This window comes from Alosa alosa, chromosome 16 (genome assembly GCF_017589495.1).
Source record: "Alosa alosa isolate M-15738 ecotype Scorff River chromosome 16, AALO_Geno_1.1, whole genome shotgun sequence".
In the NCBI taxonomy this organism is placed as follows: domain Eukaryota; kingdom Metazoa; phylum Chordata; class Actinopteri; order Clupeiformes; family Clupeidae; genus Alosa; species Alosa alosa.
The window spans coordinates 32,002,124-32,025,449 of NC_063204.1; the positions used below are offsets into that span (position 1 = coordinate 32,002,124).

Sequence of the window (23,326 nt, forward strand, 5' to 3'; positions counted from 1 at the left end):
TGTGGTCGGATAGAGAGTCCAGAATGAATTTCATCAAGCCAGTACCTTTCCGGAAATGTTGCCATCTTTAGGGGAAAGTCCGTAGGAGTCGATTGCCAAGTATGGGAGTAACACGCTCTGGAAATTCACAATTTCGTCGGACTTTCCCCTAAAGATGGCAGCAAAGATGGCAACATTTAAATTATTTGCGAGGTGGTTGAGGTTTAATATAGTTGGAATGACTGAACAGTTAAATAGGTGGATAGTTTAAATGGTTAAATTATTTGCGAGGTAGATGATGTTTAATATAGTTGGTATATATACTAACATGCTAACTATGCTAATCATGTTACTTAGCTAACTTAGCTAATCATTTTTAGCAGTTTTGTTAAAAATGCTAACAATGTTAGCAATGCTAACATGTTAACTATACTAACCATGCTAACTAGCTACAGTGGGTAGGAGTCGTAGTTGATGACAAGTAACAGTTACAATGGCTGAACAGTTCAAAAGTTCAGTAGTTTAAAGGGTTAAATTGTTTAACAGTGAAATATTGTAGTGAGGACTTTTATTTTGAAACAGTTTTTGGCAGAGGAAGCAGTTGAACAGGATGTGTAGTCTTAATAGGGCCAGTTTGTATGCTTAAAGCCTGAGACTGGCAGTTGATCCAGGTGGCCTGAACACCTGCCACAGGATTCTAATTGCTTAACGGCCGTATTGTGATGTCATAATCATAATGTTAAGTTAATGGGGAAATTTTGATAGTTTTTTATTAATAGTTTAAAAAGTATAAAAGTTATATAGTTATGTAATATAGTTGGAATGACTGAACAGTTAAATAGGTTGATAATTTAAATGGTTAAATTATTTAGGTAGATGATAGTTGACGATCAACTAGATAGATGATAGTTGACGATAACTAACAGTTGGAATGGCTCCAATGTTTGCTAGCAGTTATGGGGAAATTTTGATAGTTTTTAATTAATAGTTTAAAAAGTATAAAAGTTACAAAGATGAAAAATACATAGCACTCTTGTCCTAAGTAAGACCTACGTAACAAAGTTTGAATGAAGTTTCTACGTTAAACGGTTGAAGCTGCATTAAACGCGTTAGAAGAAGAATAAGAACTAGAAAAGCATATCCTGAAGGAAATACAGTGCATGAAAATGCAAAAATATGATGTAAAATATCATACAGAGTAAAAACAAACTATATTGGTTGCTAGGTAGATGAGGTTTAATATAGTTGGAATGACTGAACAGTTAAATAGGTGGGTAGTTTAAATGGTTAAATTATTTAGGTAGATAGTTGACGATAACTGACAGTTTGAATGGCTCTAATGGTTGCTAGCAGTTATGCTAACTATGTTAACAAAGATAATAATGCTAACCAAGTTACTTAACTTAGTTAATTAAGCTAATGTTTTTTAGCAGATTTTTAAAAAAAAAAAAATAATGCTAATGCTGTTAACTATGTTAACAATGCTAACTATGTGACTTAGCTAACTTAGCTAATGATTTATAGCAGTTATGCTAAAATGCTAACCATGTGACTTAGCTAACCTAGCTAATCATTTTTAGCAGTTATGATAACTATGCTAACTAGCATGCTAGCAATGCTAACATGCTAACTATGCTAACCATGTTACTTAGCTAACTTAGCTAATCATTTACAGCAGTTTTGTTAAAAATGCTAGCAATGCTAACATGCTAACTATGCTAACTAGCTACAGTGGGTAGGAGTCATAGTTGATGACAAGTAACAGTTACAATGGCTGAACAGTTAAAAAGTTCAGTAGTTTAAAGGGTTAAATTGTTTAACAGTGAAATATTGTAGTGAGGACTTTTATTTTAAAACCGTTTTTGGCAGCGCAAGCAGTTGAACAGGATGTGTAGTCTTAATAGGGCCAGTTTGTATGCTTAAAGCCTGAGACTGGCAGTTGATCCAGGTGGCCTGAACACCTGCCATAGGATTCTAATTGCTTAACGGCCGTATTATGTCACAATCAGCAATGTTAAGTCTATGGGGATTTTTAAAAAGTTTTTCTTTAATAGTTTAAAAAGTATAAAAGTTTCAAAGTTGAAAAGACATAGCAGCTTGGTCCGTTTGAATACCTACGTTACAAAGTTTGAACGAAGTTTCTAAGTTAAACTGTTCAAGAGAAATTGCGTATGGAAAAAGTGGTAAGCGGAATAATAATAATAAGTTGTTGTTGTTGCCTTGGAAGAACAGTACAGTGCATTTTCATGCACTGTAATAAATCGGATAACAATATAGTGCATTTTCATGCACTCTAATAATAATAAGAAGAAGCCTAGGAAGAACAGTACAGTGCATTTTCATGCACTGTAAAAAGAAGCCTAGGAAGAACAGTACAGTGCATTTTCATGCACTGTAATAATGAGAAGAAGAAGCCTAGGAAGAACAGTACAGTGCATTTTCATGCACTGTAAAAAGCCTTGGAAGAACAGTACAGTGCATTTTCATGCACTGTAATAAAAAGCCTAGGAAGAACAGTACAGTGCATTTTCATGCACTCTAGTAAGAAGAAATCGGATAACAGTAATTTAATGCACTCTAATGAGCTATTCATTGTCGAAGGTGCATGGTGAAGTGAAATTCTTACTTTGGAAAACAAACATTTGCCGATATCATCAGAATATTGCAACAGATTCTGTGTGTTCTGGACTGCAGGTAACTTGTTAAGCCAGTGGTTCTCAAACTTTTATTTCATTCCCCACTTTGATCAAGGGGCATGACTGATGATAGTGGAGATAACATGTTATCCCGAGGCCTTGGCAAGTCAGCATCTCCGACGGTCTACCCTATTAAAAATATACGTTTTCGATGTCCCAAACGGAGAGCCATACTTTATTGTTTTTAACGATCTCTATGCTACTCACAAAAATGTAGGCATGGGGACGTGATAGGATATCCAACTGTCGTGTGTTAAATTACTGTGATTACGAGCCAGTGGTTTTCAAACATTTTGCGTGACTCGGACTAAATGCAACAGGCTCATATCGTCCTAGCATTCGCAAAATGAGGACCAGTGTTTTGTCAAATTGCAAGTAGCTATTCGTTTTAACAAATTTTTATGATGGTATGAAGTACTTTTTGTATAGGCTACTATCTTAATCTTGGAATATGGGGAGGGAAGTGGGCTGGCCTGCAGAAGTCAGCCAAATATGAATGTAATTCCCGCGCATAAAGCAGATGTATTTGTTTATTGTACATAAAAATAAAAATAACATGTCAAGCAGTCAATTGACTACATTGCAGTTAAGAAGTAGGGCAAATTAACATGGGTCATAGCTGTCTAGCCTGTTAAAAACGTCGCTAGATAGTATTAAATCGCCAACATTGTTTTGCAGAAGCTACAGATTAATTCTGAACAGTTATTTCTCTACTGTCTCAATTATCACACAAGACAGTGTTTTGATTTGCGTAGTTGCGTTACCCCCAACACTGACAATAACATAGACAGAAAATTAAGATATTTTTTCGTTTTGTGGAGCGGCACCAGTAGGCTATCAAAAGCAGATTTCAATTTTCGCTACCACCGTGTAGTCAAGCCTTAAGCCATACCCAAGTAGCCTTAATCGAGGTAATGTTTAATTATGCATGATTTATTTTTTTATTGAATTCGTAGCCTGAGATTCCTCTCGGTAACAATTATGTTTAAAGGTAGCCTCCTGCTTTTTCAGAAGGGGCGGCAGTCAGGCTACTGACAGAGCAATGTACAGTGGCAGAGCGACGCACAGTGGCTGAAAGTGGTGCTAAAGCTTCACGCAGCTTCACGCCTCGTAATGCGCGACTGAAGTGGCCATTTAAAAGCGATGCCCACTGTAGGCGCGTGAACACCAGAAAAGCGGCAGGTCCAGATGGCATTCCTGGACGAGTATTCAAAACCTGCGCAGATCAACTTGCTCCTGTATTCACCGAAATATTCAACCTCTCTTTGGCTCAGTCAACTGTACCAACATGTTTCAAAAGATCAACAATTGTTCCTGTTCCAAAGAATTCACATCCTGCTGGCCTGAAAGACTACCGTCCAGTTGCTGTGACGTCTATAGCCATGAAGTGCTTTGAGAGGATGGTCAAAAATTACATCTGCTCATTATTGCCCTTAAATCTAGATCCCTTGCAGTTTGCATATCAGACTAATAGATCTACTAATGATGCCATCAATTGTATACTGCATACTGCATTAGCCCACCTTGATAAAAGGGCGGGGAATTATGTGACAATGCTGTTTATAGATTTTAGCTCAGCATTTAATACAATCAAACCTGTATTACTACTCACTAAGTTCGAAGATCTTGGACTGAATTCATCTCTGTGTAAATGGATTTTTAACTTCCTGACTGGTAGACCCCAGGCCGTGCGGGTGGGTAGTCACATCTCTTCATCCCTTACGCTCAATACAGGAGCGCCACAGGGATGTGTTCTAAGTCCATTGTTGTATTCCCTCTACACATATGATTGTACAGCAGTACATGATTCCAACATCATTGTCAAGTTTGCTGATGACACAGCAGTAGTTGGCCTCATTTCAAAGAACAATGAGCAGGCTTACTTGAGTGAAGTAGACAGATTATCCAACTGATGCCAGGAAAACAACCTCCTCCTGAATGTTACGAAGACCAAGGAGATGTTTATAGATTTCAGGCGTGATCAGCATAAGATTTATCAACCACTTACGATCAATGACTCTCAAGTGGAAAGGGTAGAGAGTTTTAAATATCTTGGAGTCCATATTACTGAAGACCTGACTTGGACCAAGCACATTAATTCACTGGTGAAAAAGGGTCATCAGCGTCTTTTCCACCTCAGACGCCTCAAGTACTTCAAGCTACCTCAACAACTACTGAAGAACTTTTACAGAACCACCATTGAAAGTGTTATCACTTGGAGTATAACAGCTTGGTATGGAAATAGCACTGAGCTAGTCCGTAAAGCTCTGAAGAGAGTAGTGAGATCAGCTGAACGTACCACCAGAAGTGCCCTACCCAACCTACAGGAAATTTACATAAGGAGATGTCAGTCGAGAACAAGGAAAATGATCAGGGATCCCAGTCACCCCAACAACTGCCTCTTCTCTATCCTACGGTCTGGGAAACGTTACCACTGCCTGAAGTCCAACACGGAGAGAATGCGGAAAAGTTTTTACCCCCAGGCTATCCGGATTCTAAATGAGGATTGTAGCAGGAGCACCAGCATAGCTTAAACACTTTGCACTTTGGACTTTCTTTCTTTACTCTTCTCCCTTTTTCTATACATATATCCTTTGCACAGTCTTGGAGTCAGTGGAACAAGCATGTCACTGCATTTATAGGCTACCTGTATAATGTATGTGACAAACATTTGCTTTGATTTGATATATCCAGATCTGCCACAATTTCATGTATTAATACGTGCATTGATTTGATTTTAATATACAAAATTTACTATTTTATATATATATTAAATAATAAAAGAAAATCTTGACATGTATCTCACCACCGCAAGCTGACAGCTCGACATGCCTTTCTTGTGTGTGTAGGGCAGACTGTCCTGAATCTGGCAATATGAGAACCATGGTGGAGAGATTCTCTGGTTCTGAGCAAATGTGTGGTGTGTGCCTTACAGAAATAAATGCCATTTTTTATTTAACCCTATGAGCCCTACTCTATTTTTTGGCCATTCTCACTACCTTTAATTATAAACATTTATCCAGGTCATTGTAAGTGCCATTCACACATGCTATATTTTTTTTCAGCACAGTCTATGCTACCCAGATCTGGCACCATTTTATGTATTAATACTTGATTTGATTTTTAAATAATAAAAAGACAAAACGTGTATTATACAATTCTTACATTTTGAAATGTATCTCACCACAGCAAGCTGCCAGCTGGACATGGCCTTTGTGTATGTGTAGGCCAGACTGTCCTGAATCTGGCAATATAAGAACCATGGTGGAGGGGGACTTTGGGGCTTAACATACATATGTGGTGTGCACCTTACAGAAATAAATGGCAATTTTTGTTTAGTTATGAAAAAATGACCTTTCTGCGCTCAATATCTGGGACACAAACTGATCTGACCTGACTTGACCCGAGTTTGCGCGTTAGCCTGTGTGTGCACTCATGATGATTCTCTACAACAACTTTTTACTGCATTGCCATGAACAAAATAAAGGCAAAAAAGTGTTTCTTTGTCGAACAAATTGGGATGCAATGTGAGCCTTGAATTGGATACCATGCAGGAATTTGCTAGGATCTCAAAACCGGATTATGAACATGCTTTGCCATAGAGAAACACATGATAGTGTTGAATTATGAACATGCTTTGTCACAAAAACACACAAAAAGGTGGGGTAAGTCGAGCTATATGAAGTTATTATTTTTCTGTCACTTTGTCTGTTTTATAACCCAGAAGGATGTACTTGGTATCAAATCATAGCTCTGTGTCTCCTCTTTCATCTGACATGCGTGGCATATCTATCCGATCACGGGTTCGTGAGTAATTCATAATGGAATGAATTACTCGCCTGAGAGTAATGGGCGTGCAGGTGAACACAGAGCAGTATAGACTATAAATATGATGCAATTTGATTTAATTTCATGATTTTTTTAAATTTGCATACTTGATCATACAGACAAGTGTGTAGTCTCATTGGAAAGGCCCACTTCTGCTCTGTCACGCACAGGGGCATCACTAGGACTGAAAGACAGGGGGGGCTCAGCCCCCAGAGTTGTAGGTGCACTGAAACATTTTCATCACATCTTTAAAGGACTTCAATCAATTTCAATGAAAATTCGTGAGATTTTTGTCCATGGGCACCCCAAACTTGATTGGCTCTCCAGGTGTTTTCCCCTAACTATAATAATTAACAATGCATGCCTATGCATGGGTCATGGTTTTACCAGTCATAGAACAGCCAAAACTATACATATTCTAAAAGCGTATGCCCTGTTCATGAAATATAGTCATGTCCCATCTTCCTCCACACCATGCATAATACATACTCCTCTATTCTGTATAGGCGAATCAAGTGAACAGTTGATATATTTTGGCCTGCACTATTAAGGGAAACAAATGAAACACCCTAAACTATATATTTTCTAAAAGAATATAACTTGTAGATGAGATATAACACCAGTTAGGACATGTCCCATCTTCCTCCATGACATGCACAATACATTGATCTCTATTCTGTATGGGCAAATCTAGTATAAAGCGGATACAGTTTGGCATGTACAGTCAAGGGAAAAACAAATAAACACCCTAAACTATATATTTTCTGAAAGCATATACCCTCTAGAGTATTGGTTCCCAAAGACTGGGTCGCGACCCACAGGTGGGTCGCAGGAGATTTTATTTGGGTCGCCAGCATAGCCTTGTGACAATTTATGTTGTGTAGGCATATCTTATACCTTATATAGCTTAGGAAAGCTAACAGCTTTCTATTAGGATCTGGTTTGTTAACAGTCACGGTTTTGTCATAACTCCCTCTGTGCATTTAGCTCTGAAACTGGGGGGCGAACACGTCGCAGAGAGGACGCCAGAGCTTGGATATCTCACTCGCAAAATGAAACAATATTTCTGTCGGGCGCCTACCATGGACCTCACAGTTGCAAAATGCAGGGGGACATGAATCAGCCCATATTTGCAAGATCTCCTCCATGTCCCACGGTCCCAGCTTAAGCAAAAAGGTGAAAGAGCCTTTTCTGTTGCTGGCCCTCAGCTGTGGAACCAACTGCCACTTGACATCAGAAATGCCCCTTCAATCACATTATTCAAAATCAGGCTCAAAACGCACCTTTTTACATGGGCCTTCCCTGTGTTTTAATGGTCTTACCCTGTTATGTCTGTAATTAAGTGTTGTCTGTTAGCTAGTGCACTATGTAGGCCTACAGCAGAGTTTCCGCTAGAAAAAAATGGTGCCGGTCAAAGTGACTGGCAGAGGTTTCGTTTTCCGGACATTTTGATGATATGCCGGTCAAATATCCTATTATCCCTTCTTAAATAGTCAAATTGAGGAAAACTGGATACAGGCTACAGTATGTACCGGTAGCTTAAAGAATGACATAATCAGGCTGTATAGAATGCAACATGTTCATTAGCCTAACTTAAACATGCCTAACCAGATCTAGCCAGTATCTTTTCATGGACAGCAAGAGTCCGCTTCGTTCATTGTTTTAAAAAGGCTACGTTGTTTGTTGCTGCTACCCACGTTATCTCCAGTGGTGACTGTTTAACTTACACAGATGCGCACACACAAGAATGAGCGCTCACACCACTACCCCCTAATGCTATGCCTCTTTATTTGATAACAATAAATTAAGACATGTTTCCTATTCTGGGAAATGTTTAGTTTCTTTTTTTCTTCGTCTTGGTTCAATTATACCGTTTAATTGTGCCAGAAATTATCCGCGGACCAGTAATCGCCTCGTCGAGGAGGCCCTAACCCTGCAGATCATAGACAGAGAACGCATAGGCCTACTGTATGCTTTGGGTAAAGAACACTTTGCATGTCCAGTGCACACGGACAATGACAGTGTCTTAGAGCGGCCGCACCCCCCGCAACTCCACTTCCAATGTCACTGATTCCGACAGATACGCCCGACACTTCTGCTTTTTATCTGGTGGTGGTGGAGTTGACCGGATATCTGAGGCTTCAGACGTTACCAATTTATCATCATCCATCGCCTGGCCTCTGAAAAAAACTTTTTTAAGGCTAGTCTGCCTGGGCCTGGCCATGTTTGAACCGCCTCACTCATTTGTTCGTTGTTTAACATGGACGTTTTAAGCATGCGCTTCCTATTTGAAATGCAGCATAGGCTTGTTGCGTGTTGTTTAATAGCTTACTTTTCAAACGAGCCTGTTCGTTTAAAAACATAGCCAGAAGACGTATAATATAGGCTTACATATTAAGGCTTATTCTCAAATTCAGATTGCGTTAGGGGATGGGATTATTAGCCAATTTCAATCGGACAATTTGACCGGAGAGATTTAATTTTGTTGGACATTTCATTTTTTTCCGGCCAATGTCCGGTAATTACCGGACAACGGAACCCCTGAGGTAGCCTACAGCACTTTGGTCAGTGTGAGCTGTGATTAAATGTGCTCTAAAAATAAACTTTACTTACTTACTTACTTACTTACTTACTTACTTAGCCTACTATAGGCTACAACAACATTATATCTTTAGAAATACAGGAGCAACTATATGCTGAAGAGTGATGACTGCGTAGCCAGAATATCCACTCTCGGATGTATATTAAAATTGATCTTTTCGGTAGGCTAGTCATTTCCAACTTCCCAAGCTGATTGTGCTCAAAATCCCCAAATACCCCGAGAAGCGCAGTCAGTAGATGTGGCCATATCAGCAAAACACCGAGAGGTCTGAAGATTAATCAGCTAAAATTGGCTGCCTGAGGAAGGAGCTAGTGGTACAATGCACAGTGCGAGTACCTAATACAGCACCTTGCCTTATGATAAATCACTGATGTGCAATATACACTGCAGGCAATGTGATAGTGTCACCTCTCAGAAAGCGCTTGCAGAAGCTCATCACGGTGTTGCACTCTCAATTTGTTGGTCCTATATTTTGGATCATCCCCCAAGTTGTCAAGGCTAAGGACCTGAATGTTTAAGATAAATTGCAAGAAAGAGGCAGAGTGAGTTTAGACACTAAGAACACAGAGAACTGGTCTGCATGACCTGACTTTTTTGCTTTATTCAATTACTTGAATAAGATATTAGAATCATACATGAGCTTGTAATGGGAAACAGCTGCTCGCTTCTGTGTTTGTATGAAATAGTCTGGGGTGCCTTTCTTGTACAACTACAAAGGTCAGGTTTTCACTAACATGGTGTGTTGCATCATTCAACTAACCAACATCTAACTAACAACTGTTTCCCAAAACTGTACGTGTGAACTATGATCATTTCCAAACTTCAGTAATATGAACTAAGATGGTTAGTGACGTATAGTAGCACATTGACTGGCACACCTGCTTTTATATTTATTAATTTGCACACAAAAACTGACATCAGAGACGTCTCCGAAATGAAGATCGCAGAACTATGCTTCAACCACAGATCAAGAGCTGTAGTTCAAACGAACTTTGCGAAAAGAGTTTGCGAACATTTGTTGGAATTATGGTTTTAGGAAACACTTGTGTAACCTAATGATGCATCGGATTATGTGAGTTGCACCACCGTAGTTCAAAATATTGTTTTGGGAAACAGCTGTGTCGCACTTGCTTAGTTCCAGACAATAGTAGTAAATAATAGAAAATAGTAATAACGTGGTCTCATCCAGGCAATCTGAATAGAATATTTTCCATCAGTAAAGCATACTGTATATGGCTGCTTACCTTGCACACTTTCACAAACTGTAGATCATTCCCAGCCGCAACAACAAGAAATCCATCACTGGTTTTGAATCCCTGATCACAAAAAACAGTGTGTGATGCTAGTCCTTAATCTAGCTGATTAACACGTTCATGAGTTGCTCATTCATGTTTATTTTTAATAGAATGAGGCTCACATATGGGGCGTGCCATGACCAAATGAGTCCAGTGTTGCGGATATTTATTTCAGAGGGTCGAAAAATTCCTAAAATATGTATTTTCTAATTTCACCACGAGCACATTCCTTAACCTCGTATCTATCAGTCATTGACATATCTTACTGCAAAATGACCTAGAAATATGATTTTGAAGGCCAAATGTATAGGCTGTGCATTAAAGTTTTGATAAAGTTGACATTTTTCTTCCTCGTTCAGACGCTTGTACGTGAGAACAGGAAAGTTTCTGTTTTCTTTGGTCTTCGTGTTTTGGCATTTGGTCTCTTCAAGAAGTCATCATGAATAGGCTATCCACTCGTAATTATTCTGAAGAAATGTTCTATTTTTGCCAAGAGATTTTCTCAAAACTTGTTTTTTGCTGAGATGAGGATAGCCTTCACATGTTGGCCAATATCTCTGGGTTGGCTAAACAGAATTGAACAAATGACCCCTTGTTTTAAACCCTAAGGTCTGTGGATTATGAATATCCAATAAACCCATTTTATTATTATGTCAAACTGGACTCATTTCGTGGTGCCACGCCCCATATAATCATTTTGTTTTGAGGCAAGGTGCAAATGCCACCAATGGCAATAACAAAATATGTTTATTTACAAGCTCAATATTGACAGCATTGGAGAAGAAAGTAGCCAAAATAATAAATTGGAAATTCACCATATTTTACCTGATTGAAATATACTTTAAATTCCCAACTATTAACTAAGGTTTATACATTGATTTTGCAAAATCGTACAAATGAATATGTTTCACAAAACCTATGGACAGTAATTCAGAAGAAAGTGTACACATTTTAAGTAGGCTCTGATCTAAATGCCTCTCCCGCCCACAATCGTGTCATATTATGTAGGAGAAGATAAACATCTTAAATTGGCGCTTGAGCTCTGCTGTCATTGTGGATGTAGATACTAGTCTGAGCAGTGATGAGAGTTGGAGTTTGTCGATTTTTTGTAATGTCATAATGGTTAATCATTGTGTTTGTGGTGGTTGCACTAATTCCAGCCTGTCAGTACATCACGTCCACCATTTTCCTAACAAGAAAAAGCAAGGGTTATGGTGCTTGGGTGTGTTTTGTGCAGGTAGCCTAAACAGAGGTGTCAAGATCCTCACCTGGACTTTAGTTTTGTCTCCCCCTACCTGTCAATGTGATGACAGTTCTTTGTTTTGTTTTGTTGATCTAGCCATGTGCTGTCATTTGCCTGGGGGGTATTCCAGAAAGCAGGTATACTGGCTTAACTGGGTATGTTAATCCAGAGTTAGCGGTAAACCTGGGATTTCAGTTTCAGAACGCTCAAATATGATCAGGCTATGTAAGTAACTATGGTAACATAGGCTCTGAACTTAACTGGTTATGTAAACCCAGAGTAAACGGTAAACCTGGGATTTCAGTTCCAGAAAGCTCAACATTTATCAGGCTATGTTAACTATGGTAACACAGGCTCTGAACTTAACCTGGTAGGGGGTAGGTTTTGTTCAGGTTATGTTCAATTATGTTCGGTTATGTCAGTGCATGTTCAACCAGGCCGCTATTTTTACACTTGTCACACAATGGCGTTTCATTTTGACGAAGGTCCGATTGACAAAGAAGCACAAAATCATGTAATATTCATCCGTGCAATTCACCTTGAGAGGGCGATAAGACCACGACATCACATGATAGCCTATCCATTCTTTTTCAAACGAGTTTTTCAAGAGCACTAGAGTTTTTCAGCTGAATCCTAAATATAGGCTACTTAAAAAGCATTCTCCATCCCTACATTACGCATGGTGGATTAGAATAGAATAAAATAAATCTTTAACGTAGGCTAGCTAGCCTACACCATAGTGGACATTTGTCTTTGGCTCACCAGACAGATGGACAAACAACATCTCAGACACATTGAAGATATAATTAACAAGTACAGTACAAAAAAGGGAAACATATAGAAAAATAATAAATAAGTTTAAATATAGACTACATAACAGCTCAGCCGAGTATGCCGAGTAGGTCACAAACATGGAGGCGAAATGGCAGGCCCAGTAGGCCTACACGATGCCAGGAATGATGTAGGCCTACCGGGAGTCTAATTTGAGCGACACATTTCAACAGGGTGCGTTAGGGCAGGCCTACACCTTACTAGAATATTATCAGATCCACTGCAGACTAATTAATGTGTAGGCTGTAACTTAATGTTATTTGTGCAATTACAGGAGAACTTGATGGGTATGCTACTTGGGGATAGAGGATAGGCTTCCGATAGACCCTTCCGATGCTGGAGCACAACGTTTTAACTTGGCCCACAGCTGCAGAACTTAACCCAGGTTAAAATAGAAAATTACATTTGGGATTCTCAAGGAGTCTATGGCCCACTCAATCTGTGACAAGGTAGGCTAGTTTAAGAAAGCATCATTCAAAGCAGTCAATACAATACGTAATGTCCACTGAATTATTTAATTGTGCTTTTGACATTAAATAGGCTATCCTAAACGTACGCATTTACACGGTCAGTTAGGCTATTCTCTGCCAAGCAAGGTCTCGTTCCTTGGCAGACGCTCGTTCCTTGGCAGTATTGCTCTTTTTTGTTATTACAGTTCTCTCCTCCTCGTAAGCCTCGAGGAGAACTTGCTACTCCGCCTCTGAAAAATATGGTGCTCTTCGTTTCGGCGGTTTCACTCATGGTTTCGACTCTCAATAGATGATGCCTTTATAAGTTTGCTGTGAACGTGCACAACTCTAGGTTATCTAACACAGGGTTGATTGAACTAACTGGTAACCGGTGTTTTGGAACCGACAGCTCGGGTTTAGTCGCCACAGGTTCAGACAACCCAGAGGTTAAGTTTTATCTCAGTGTTTGTTAAACCTCCTTTCTGGAATACCCCCCCTGGTGCCACGGCCATAACCTTATTTGGGCAACTTACTCCATTTTGTCTGTTCACCGGTCCCCGATCTCTTTCATCTGATATGCGTGGCATATCTATCCAATCACAGGTTCGCGAGTAATTCAAACGAGAGTAATGGGTGCGCAGGTGAACGCAGAGAAGTATAGACTGTAAATATGATGCAATTTGATTTAATTTCATGATTTTGTTTTTACAGACTAGTGCATAGTCTCGTTGGAAAGCCCCACTTCTGCTATGTCACACAATAAAGGTTTCATCTCGCTACGATGAACAGTTCCAGAGCAATGTAACAGAGAACAAAGAATGAAAGAATGTGTTTGTTGACGCACTTTGCGTCAATCGGGTTCTATGGGTTAAGAAACTTTTGGCAGCTTTTGGGTGGCCTTTGAACCAGCTGTTAACTGTATGGATGGCCATTTTATATTTCCTAACATCAATTGGGTATTTTGATTACTTTCAGTTTGGTTTTCGGGCAAATCACAGCACTGAAACAGCTCTCATTAAGGGGTCATTCCACGTCAATTCAACCAGGGCCCACGCACTTAGGTCTCAAAAAATTCTGAAAAAAATTACCAGGTGTACCTATGTTACCCAGGAGACACACTGTAAAATTACACTTATGTAAGATCAATACTTTCCAAGATACAGACAGTTTTACAGGGGGGGAGGAGGGCCCCATTTTGTTCGGCTCTTTTTTGTCAAAGTTCACAAGCCCACAGCGCAAGAACAAAACCATGTAGGAGGCTCAAATTGTACATGCTGGTACATAAATAGGAATAGTATGTAACAAAATCGTCACGTTTGGTCTGGATAATCCTGCATGGTCATAGCTGTCCCTCAAAGTTGATACAAATTTTATTGGAGTTTTTGGCTGGGCTCTGTTTAAGCCTTTAGAAGACATATTTGTACTCAACATAGGCTCTTGATTTATTTTCCTTACTGAGATAAGTAGAAACACTCTCACAAAAAACAATGAACAGAAAATAAATTCCTTCAGGGTCTGAACAGCAGACCTTAGAAGTCTAAAAAATAATTTTGGTTCTCATTTTCAGAGCACCTAAACACCTTGTGGGAATATACAAAGATGTTTTAAATATTTTTTTCTTTATTCTCCATGATCTTTTCTTTTTAAAAACACAAACACAAAAAGATTTGCATAAGACAAGTCAAATTGGTGTTTTCAAAAAGAAGGGATCATGGAGAATAAGGAAAAACATATTTAAAAAATCTTTGCATATTCCCACAAGGTGTTTGGGTGCTCTGAAAATGATAACCAAAATGATTTTTCAGACTTGTGAGGTCTGCTGTTCAGACCCTGAAGGGATTTATTTTCTGTTAATTGCTTTTTGTGAGAGTGTTTCTACTTATCTCAGTAAGGAAAATAAATCAAGAGCCTATGTTGAGTACAAATATGTCTTCTGAAGGCTTAAACAGAGCCCAGCCAAAAACTCCAATAAAATTTGTATCAACTTTGAGGGACAGCTATGACCATGCAGGATTATCCAGACCAAACATGACGATTTTGCTACATACTATTCCTATTTATGTACAACCAAGCAAAATTTGAGCCTCCTATATGGTTTAGGTCTTGCACTGTGGGGCTTGTGAACTTTGACAAAAAAAAGAGGCTGGACAAAATCGACACCCCCCTCCCCCTGTAAAACTGGCTGTATCTTGGAAAGTATTGATCTTACATAAGAGTAATTTTACAGTGTGTCTCCTGGGTAACATAGGTACACCTGGTAATTTTTTCAGAATTTTTTTCTAAGTGCGTGGGCCCTGGTTGAACTGGCGTGGAATGACCCTAAGGTTTTCAATGACATACGCCTCAACACAGATTCAGGTAAAACATCAGTCCTAGTGCTACTGGACCTTAGTGCAGCATTTGACACTATTGATCACAATATTTTATTACACAGACTAGAACACTGGGTTGGATTTACAGGCATAGTTATCAACTGGTTCAAATCATATCTACAAGAAAGGAGCTTCTTTATTGCGATCGGAAACTGTACCTCAACACCAATGTCCTTGACCTGTGGTGTTCCCCAGGAGTCGATTATGGTGGATTTTCATGATTTAAAAGGGATGTAATCATGGGTTTCATAAGTGTTAATATTATTGCATGGGTTTTCATGTTTTAGAAGAATGTAGTCATGAGTGTCATACGTTTTCATGTCACTGCATGTGCTGCGATCAGTGTGAGGTCATTGTATCTTGTGTAGGCCAGACCAACTATCAGAGGAGTGGGGTGAGTGGAAAAGTACTGGGGGTACCATGATGAGAGCATCTCCTCCTTACATGGTCAAGGGAAGGGGGATCAAAGTCAAAGTCAAAGTCAAAGTCAGCTTTATTGTCAATTTCTTCACATGTTCCAGACATACAAAGAGATCGAAATTACGTTTCTCACTATCCCACGGTGAAGACAAGACATATTTGACCAATTTTAAGTCCACAGACAAACATAACATTCAAGTAAACAAAAAAGTAAGTAAATAAGTAAATAAGAGGGCACATATAATAATAATGAAAAAATAAGAGCAGCAAAATTTTGTTGAAATTGTGCATAGACAGTCAATAAAATACTAGTGCAAATACTGTAAAATACTATAAAATACTGTTTGACCTAAGTAATAAAGAAAGTGGCATAGTGGTGCAAGTTATGTAAGAGCAGCAGAAGTGTTGTGTTTTCAGGACAACAACACCAAGTTGTAAAAGTGTACAAGTGTGCAAGTGTTCAAGTGTGCAGGTGGAGTAGTGCAGGCGGCCATTGTGGGTCCAATGTCCAGGATGTTATGTAGCTGAGGGTGGAGGGGGGGGCGGAGGGAGAGAGTTCAGCATCCTTACAGCTTGGTGTATGAAGCTGTTAGTGAGTCTGGTAGTCTTGGGAGGCGCAGGCTTCTGTACCTCTTCCCAGAGGGCAGTAGATCAAACAGATTGTGAGCCGGGTGACTTGCATCACTCACAATTTTGGTCGCCTTTGGCGGGTGAGGTGGGTGGTGTAAATGTCCTTCAGGGAGGGGAGTGAAGCACCAATGATCCTTCCAGCTGTGTTCACTATGCGCTGCAGGGCTTTCCTGTTGTATTCAGTGCAGCTTCCGCCCCACACAGCGATACAGCTGGAGAGGATGCTCTCAATGGTGCCTCGGTAGAATGTGGTCATGATGGCTGGTGGAGCACTTGCTCGCCTGAGTTTTCGCAGGAAGTACAGGCGGCTGAGCTCTTCGCCAGTGATGCAGTGTTGGTGGTCCAGGAGAGGTCTTCACTGATGTGCACCCCCAGGAATTTGGTGCTGCTCGCTCTCTCCACCACAGCACCGTCGATGGTCAGTGGCAGGTGTTGGGTGTGACCTCTCCGGAAGTCAACAACAATCTCTTTGGTCTTGCTGACGTTCAGCAGGAGGTTGTTGTCCCTGCACCACGTGGTCAGATGGTCGACCTCCAACCTGTATTGAGTCTCGTCGCCCTTGGTGATGAGACCCACCAGAGTTGTGTCGTCAGCAAATTTCACTATGTGATTGTTGCTGTAGGTTGCAGTGCAGTCATGCGTCAGCAGGGTGAAGAGCAGCGGACTGAGCACGCAGCCTTGGGGGGCCCCTGTGCTCAGTGTGATGCTGCTTGAGGTATTGTTGCCAACATCGCACTACTTGGGGCCTCTGACAGAGGAAGTCCAGTAGCCAGTTGCAGAGGTAGGTACTGAGTCCTAGTTTGTCAAGTTTGCAGATGAGTTGTTGTGGTATTATGGTGTTGAATGCAGAACTGAAGTCTATAAACAGCAATCTCACATATGAGTCTCTTTTTCCAGGTGGGTGAGGGCTGGGTGGAGGGCAGAGCAGATTGCATCCTCTGTAGACCGCTTGGCTCGGTATGCAAACTGGAAGGGGTCCAGGGTGGGGGGGAGAATGGCTTTGATATGTGACATGACAAGCCGCTCAAAGCACTTCATGATGATGGGTGTCAGTGCCACAGGGCGGTAGTCATTGAAGCAGGATGGAGCAGTTTTCTCGGTACAGGTATGATGGTGGCAGCTTTGAAACATGATGGGACGATGGCTTGCTTCAGGGAAGTGTTAAAGATGTCTGTGAAGACATCCTTAAGCTCCCCCCCGCAGTCCTTCAGCCACGACCTGGGATGTTGTCTGGACCTGTTGCCTTACGGGTGTTGATAGCAGCAAGTGTCCTCTTCACGCTGTCGGCAGAGAGGCACAGGGGCTGCTCATGTAGAGGGGGATGGGTCTTCTGTGGGCAGGTGCTGTTTTGTGCTTCAAAGCGAGCAAAGAAGCGGTTCAGGTTGTTGAGCAGAGGGATGTTGCTCTCACAGCTCTGTGGCTTGGGCTTGTAGTCCGTGAGGGCCTGAATGCCCTGCCATAGGCTTTGTGAGTTCCTGCTGTCTTTGAAGTGGGTGGTTATCTTGTGAGTGTATTCCTTTTTTGCTTCCTTGATGCCACGGGACAGGTTGGCTCTCGCTGTTTTCATGCCAGCTTCATCCCCAGCTCTGTAGGCTTTGTCTCTGGCCCTCAGCAGCCTGAGGACATCCCCGTCAGCCATGGCTTCCAGTTAGCCCCGAAAGTGATGATGTCTTTTGTGTGGGTCACATCATCGATGCACTTGGTGATGTAAGAGGTTACAGTGTCTGTATACTCCTCTATGTCTGTCCGGTTGTTGTAAGTGGCTGCCTGCTTGAACATTTCCCAGTCTGTTGTGTCAAAGGGTCTGTTGTGTCAAAGGGGATGTTATCAAGCTGGTGAGGACCGAACAGGACAGGGAGCATGAGGTCGCCGTGTCTTATGATTTACGGCCTGTCCAGCTAGGAAGAGAATCAGATAATAAGGCCCTATTTCCCCAAACTTGAAAGAACCAGAAAACCACTATTTTACATATGTTGCCTATGCATTAGACAGGTTTGCATATAGTTTTATGCATGATGGGAAGATGGTTTCCACCAATGTAAGCGACCCTGCTTAATGTTGATTGGTTAAAGGTGTTTTTGGGGACGGCTCGAGAAGGCGGCACTTCTCGAGGGCCGAGGGGTATAAAATATAGTGTATAGCCATCCATAGGCAGATCTCGTCAGGGGCCCCAGCTGATGACATCTCCTCCCTATTGCTTTGATGGTTGGTCTGGACTTTGGTTAGGCTGTACTATCATTGCAATATGGTGAATAAAGATCAACAGTCTTCAGAAAATCTTCTGTCTACATTGTCTTCTTCGGACGCCTTGTTCTGGAGTGCTAAATTGCTAAATAGTCAAGTGGTAATTGTTATTTGGACAATTGGATTCGGAAGTGAACATTTTCCACGACACGATTTTGGGGCCACTATTATTTAACCTCTATATACTTCCACTTGGACAAATCATTCAAAATAATTTGATTTTATAGCATAGCTATGCAGATGACACAAATTTACTTAGCTCTGTCACCAAACGACTATGGTCCCCTTGAATCTCTGTGTCAGTGTATAGAAGTGGTTCTCAAACTTTTTCTTTCATTCCCCACTTTGATCAAGGGGGCATTTTCGAGCCCTACCTGTCCCTTATCGCTCTAAGAAAGTGGTAGGTCAAGCTTAAAATTGTCAAATTTATTGAAATAATGACAAGTTCTAAATATATCCTCTTCAGCAGAGTTAAAATCAGCTGGTGCTGCAGATATAATAATAAACTAGATGTACCGCATAGCGGTACAAAATATGACCGCCGCTCAGTCCTGTACATCCGTTCCGTGAAAATAAATCACACTTCAATTTGTCTCCATATTTTACTCCATCCCCCACTCTTGAAACTTTTGTGTATGCTTGTTTGGCATGCCTGAGTGTGTGTGTGCAGCTGCACAGAAAGTACCCTACTGGTGCTGAAAAGGTGAATAGATTGTAGAATAGCCAAAGAAGATGTAGAATTGTTATAAAACCTTTAAAATCTCTAAACAATCACAAGTAGGGCAGTTCATCACAGTTCATCCATTGCAACTGGATTGATGAAAGGTCACTTACACCTGTAGGCTACATTGTATTTGGGAAAAGCAAAAGGTATCAGCATAATGTTATTATTTTTTTTATTTTTTTTTAAATGTATTTTTAAACAAAAACATCTCTGTCAGTTCCATGCCGTTTTCAACAGCTATCAAAAACAAAGGTCATTTTTGGATGGATGGATTTTTTGTGAATGTTTCTTCTTCTTCATAAGATTTTAGTCATCTTTAGTTCATGTAATACTTTATTGTCAATGCACAAATTAAGTAACAGTAGTCTGAAACGTTATTGTTAATGCACAAATTAAGTAACAGTAGCCTAGTCTGAAACAAAATGCTGTTTTACATCTAACCAGTGGTGCAAATAACTGACATGTCCAAATGGGCCTTGATGAAATCGTAAAACTAGACTGTTCATACACATTTTAACGGGCCAAAGTTGAAGAGCTTTTGTCCGTTATTGTTAGTGCAAATATAGGCTGATTCATGTTCCCTTGCATTGTTTAACTGAGGTCCATGGCTAGTCTGGCTTTCATCAGACCAAGCTCAATCTTTTAAGAAATCAAAAATAAATAGCGGGCAGATCAGGCTGGGTTCACCCAGCCTAGTCCATAGGCACCGATATTGTTTAATTTTCGATTGAGATATACACGCTCTGGCTATTCTAAATGCAAAATGCATCAGGGAGTTATGACAAAGCGGTAACTAACAAACTAGATCCCTAATAGAAAGCTGTTAGCTTCCTAAGCTACAGGTAGGATTATAAAGGTAGGCCTATTTACAACATAAATTGTCAATAGGCTATGCTGGCGACACAAATAAAATCTCCTTTGGAAACCAATGGCTTCCGCCTTACAGTATCAAAGCGGACTTAAACTGTCATATCGTGGCGAAAAGTTGTAATAACATTCCGCAGCTCCATGAGTCAATGAAAGCCTTGAATGAAGTAGCCACTTCTAAATGGGACCCACTACACAGGAGCTTAAGGTGTTTTGCTAAAGCAGCCATAATGAAATGAAGGTGTCATTGTTTGGATACTTCACACACGTGCTTTTTTAATTTCACAGACTACAACTACCAAGCTGTAATCAAAGCACACGATTCCCCTCTCACACCCTGCACGCACTTAAAACAAAATAAACAGGCGTCTCAGTCACGCGATGTATAGGCAAAACTGTATCAGACCGTGTAACGTTGGTAAATCTTCCATTGCACAGAATGATTTTGTAGCGCGTTGCAATAAATGACAGTCGAAAGATACAAACAGTGCTGCTATACATTTGCTTGGTATAACTGCATTTATAGTTTTCTACAAATGCAATAAATCAAATGCCTCCATCACTCAACCAACGCATGCGGTAACATTACCTAGGTCCTTATTGATATTACAAGATTAACGTACCTGCAGTAAAAACCAAGCATGTCCGATAAACATCCTCAGATTTATTTTGGCTTCAAGAAGAAATGGGAATTACACTTCATGTGAACATCGTCCTATCCTTATTAGATGTTAAGCTCGTAAATTACAGTCCTTGTATGAAGCGTCCATTTTTTTCCAACCCACTTTTAACTTCCAATAAAATTCGTCTCACTGCAACGATCGCGCCATCTAGTGGACAAAGCGACTACTTCTCGCCAATACTGAAAATGCAGCCATGATGATGATGATGAATATTTATTTTGGCTTTCTTTTAATCCTACTGATTTTCATTTTTTTACCGGGGCAAATCACAAATGAGTGATTATGAGCCAGGTTGATGTGGGCCCTTGAGACCAACATACCATAAAAGATTCACAGAGAACTGTGTCTGCCCTACCCTCCTTTGGGGGTCCAGTCCAGCGGGGGCTGCAGATGAAAGCGAAAAATGACGGTTCCATGCTATCCATGTGGGGGTACATGCCCACCAAGTTTTGTGTACCCGGTCTTTCAGTGTCCGGGAATCCTTGTTGGTATGCGTCACTAAATGTACACATAAATTATTTTATTGTAAGGCCCCCATGAACGAAAGTACACAAAACTTGGCATGCATTCAGAGGGTGTCATAATGATCCTACACTTTTAATTTCGTGCAGTTTTGACCTTGTCAGCCAGAGATATTGATATGAAAACACCTAATTTTTGCTTTTTAATTTTTAACTAGGTGGCTATACATGAAATAAGTGGTAATGGGATGGGTTGACATGCCCCTTAAGACCAGCATACAAAAAAAGGTGGACCTCCTAGGCCCTACAGTTCTCGAGATATTCACAGAAAACTGTCTCCGGCCACCTACAGGCCAGTTGGTGTATAGTAACATAAATTAATTTATTGTGTGGCCCCCCATGAACGGAATTCCACAAAACTTGGCGTGCATACAAAGGGTGTCAAAATGATCCTACACTTCCAATTTCGTGCAGTTTTGACTATGTTAGGTCACAGATACCTTCAATTACACCACCTCATTTTACTTTTTTGTGTTTAACTAGGTGCTTTATACATGAAATGAGTGGTTATGGAATGGGTTGACATGGCCCCTTGAGATCAACATACAAAAAAAATGGTCCTCCTAAACCCTACGGTTTTGAGAGATATTCACAGAAAACTGTGTCTGCCCTACCTCCTTTCGGGGTCCAATTCAGCTGGGGGCTACAGATCAAAACGAAAAACGATGGTTCCATGCTATCCATGTGGGGTTACATGTCACCAAGTTTTCGTGTACCCCGGTCTTTCAGTGTCCAGGGAATCATTGGCGGAAATTTGGGCATCTAAAAAGAAAAAAAAAAAAAAAAAAGAAAGTAAAACCTGCTGTTAGAACTAAACATGGTGAAGCAGCTTTTAGTTGCTATGCGGCTCAGCTCTGGAACCAACTTTCGGATGGCATTAAAAAGGCCCCAACAGTAAGCCAGTTTTAAATCTAGACTTAAGACCAAACTGTTCTCAGATGCTTTCTGCTAACGGCACTGAGTTAGAAATTCTGAATCTGCCTTGAAAATTATTATGACCGCCGCTAGCGAAGCGTTCATATAATGATTGTCAAAGTTTTTTTTTTCTTTCTTTTTTTTTTTTTTTCCCCGTCATCTACTTCCTGAATTTTTGGTCAACGATACCCGGGACACCCGGTGCACATGAAATTTGGTGGGTATGTAGCCCCACTAGACTTTTACAGAAAAATTTCGTTTCGTCCCCAGGGGCCACTCCCCCCCCCCCATCCCCCCCCGCCCGTGCTGGGCCCCCGAACCACAAAAAAAGCAGTTTTTCCTAAATAACTACCTGAACCGTGCACTGAGGATGAAGAATCTTTTATGGTATGTTGGTCTCAAGGGCCCACATCAACCTGGCCCATAATCACTCATTTGTGATTTGCACCCCCCCCCGGTAAAAAATGAAAATGCAATATCATTCTGCTTTAATCGCCCCTATCTTCAGTTAAGATGTTCAGAACTGCACCAAATTTTATGTGTATGATTGACCTGGCATTCTCTGGGGGTATGCCAAGTTTTGTAGAATTTCATCCATGGGGGGGTCTAAAAAAATTTAGGTTATGTGTACATTTAGTGACTGTACACTCATTGGCCTGTAGATGGCAGTGCACACAAATACACATGCACACACACACAGATACGCACATACTATTGGTATTAGAACGGCCGATACATAATTACAAATTCAGTAGGATTAAAAGAAAGCCAAATATTCATCATCATCATCATGGCTGCATTTCCAGTATTGGCGATAAGTAGTCGTTTGTCCACTAGATGGCGCATCGTTGCAGTGAGACGTAATTTTGTTGGAATTTAAAAGTGGGTTGGAAAAACAATGGGCGCTTCCTACAAGGACTGTAGTTTACCGCAGAGAACGTCTAATAAGGATAGGACGATGTTCACATGAAATGTAATTCCCATTTTTTCTTGAAGCCGAAATAAATCTGAGAATGTTTATCCGGAC

At 40.5% G+C, this 23,326-nt stretch overlaps 1 protein-coding gene across 1 annotated transcript in view; it reads right to left on the reverse strand.

Moving 5' to 3' along the window:
- sugct (succinyl-CoA:glutarate-CoA transferase) overlaps nucleotides 1–23,326 on the reverse strand; it is a 192,306-nt gene that overhangs the window by 62,578 nt on the left and 106,402 nt on the right. The window contains exons 10-11 of the mRNA XM_048266346.1: nucleotides 10,350–10,421; nucleotides 9,514–9,611 (exon numbers count right to left, since the gene is read on the reverse strand). Of these exons, the coding sequence (XP_048122303.1) occupies nucleotides 9,514–9,611; nucleotides 10,350–10,421 (170 nt within the window). The remainder of the gene's footprint in view (nucleotides 1–9,513; nucleotides 9,612–10,349; nucleotides 10,422–23,326) is intronic.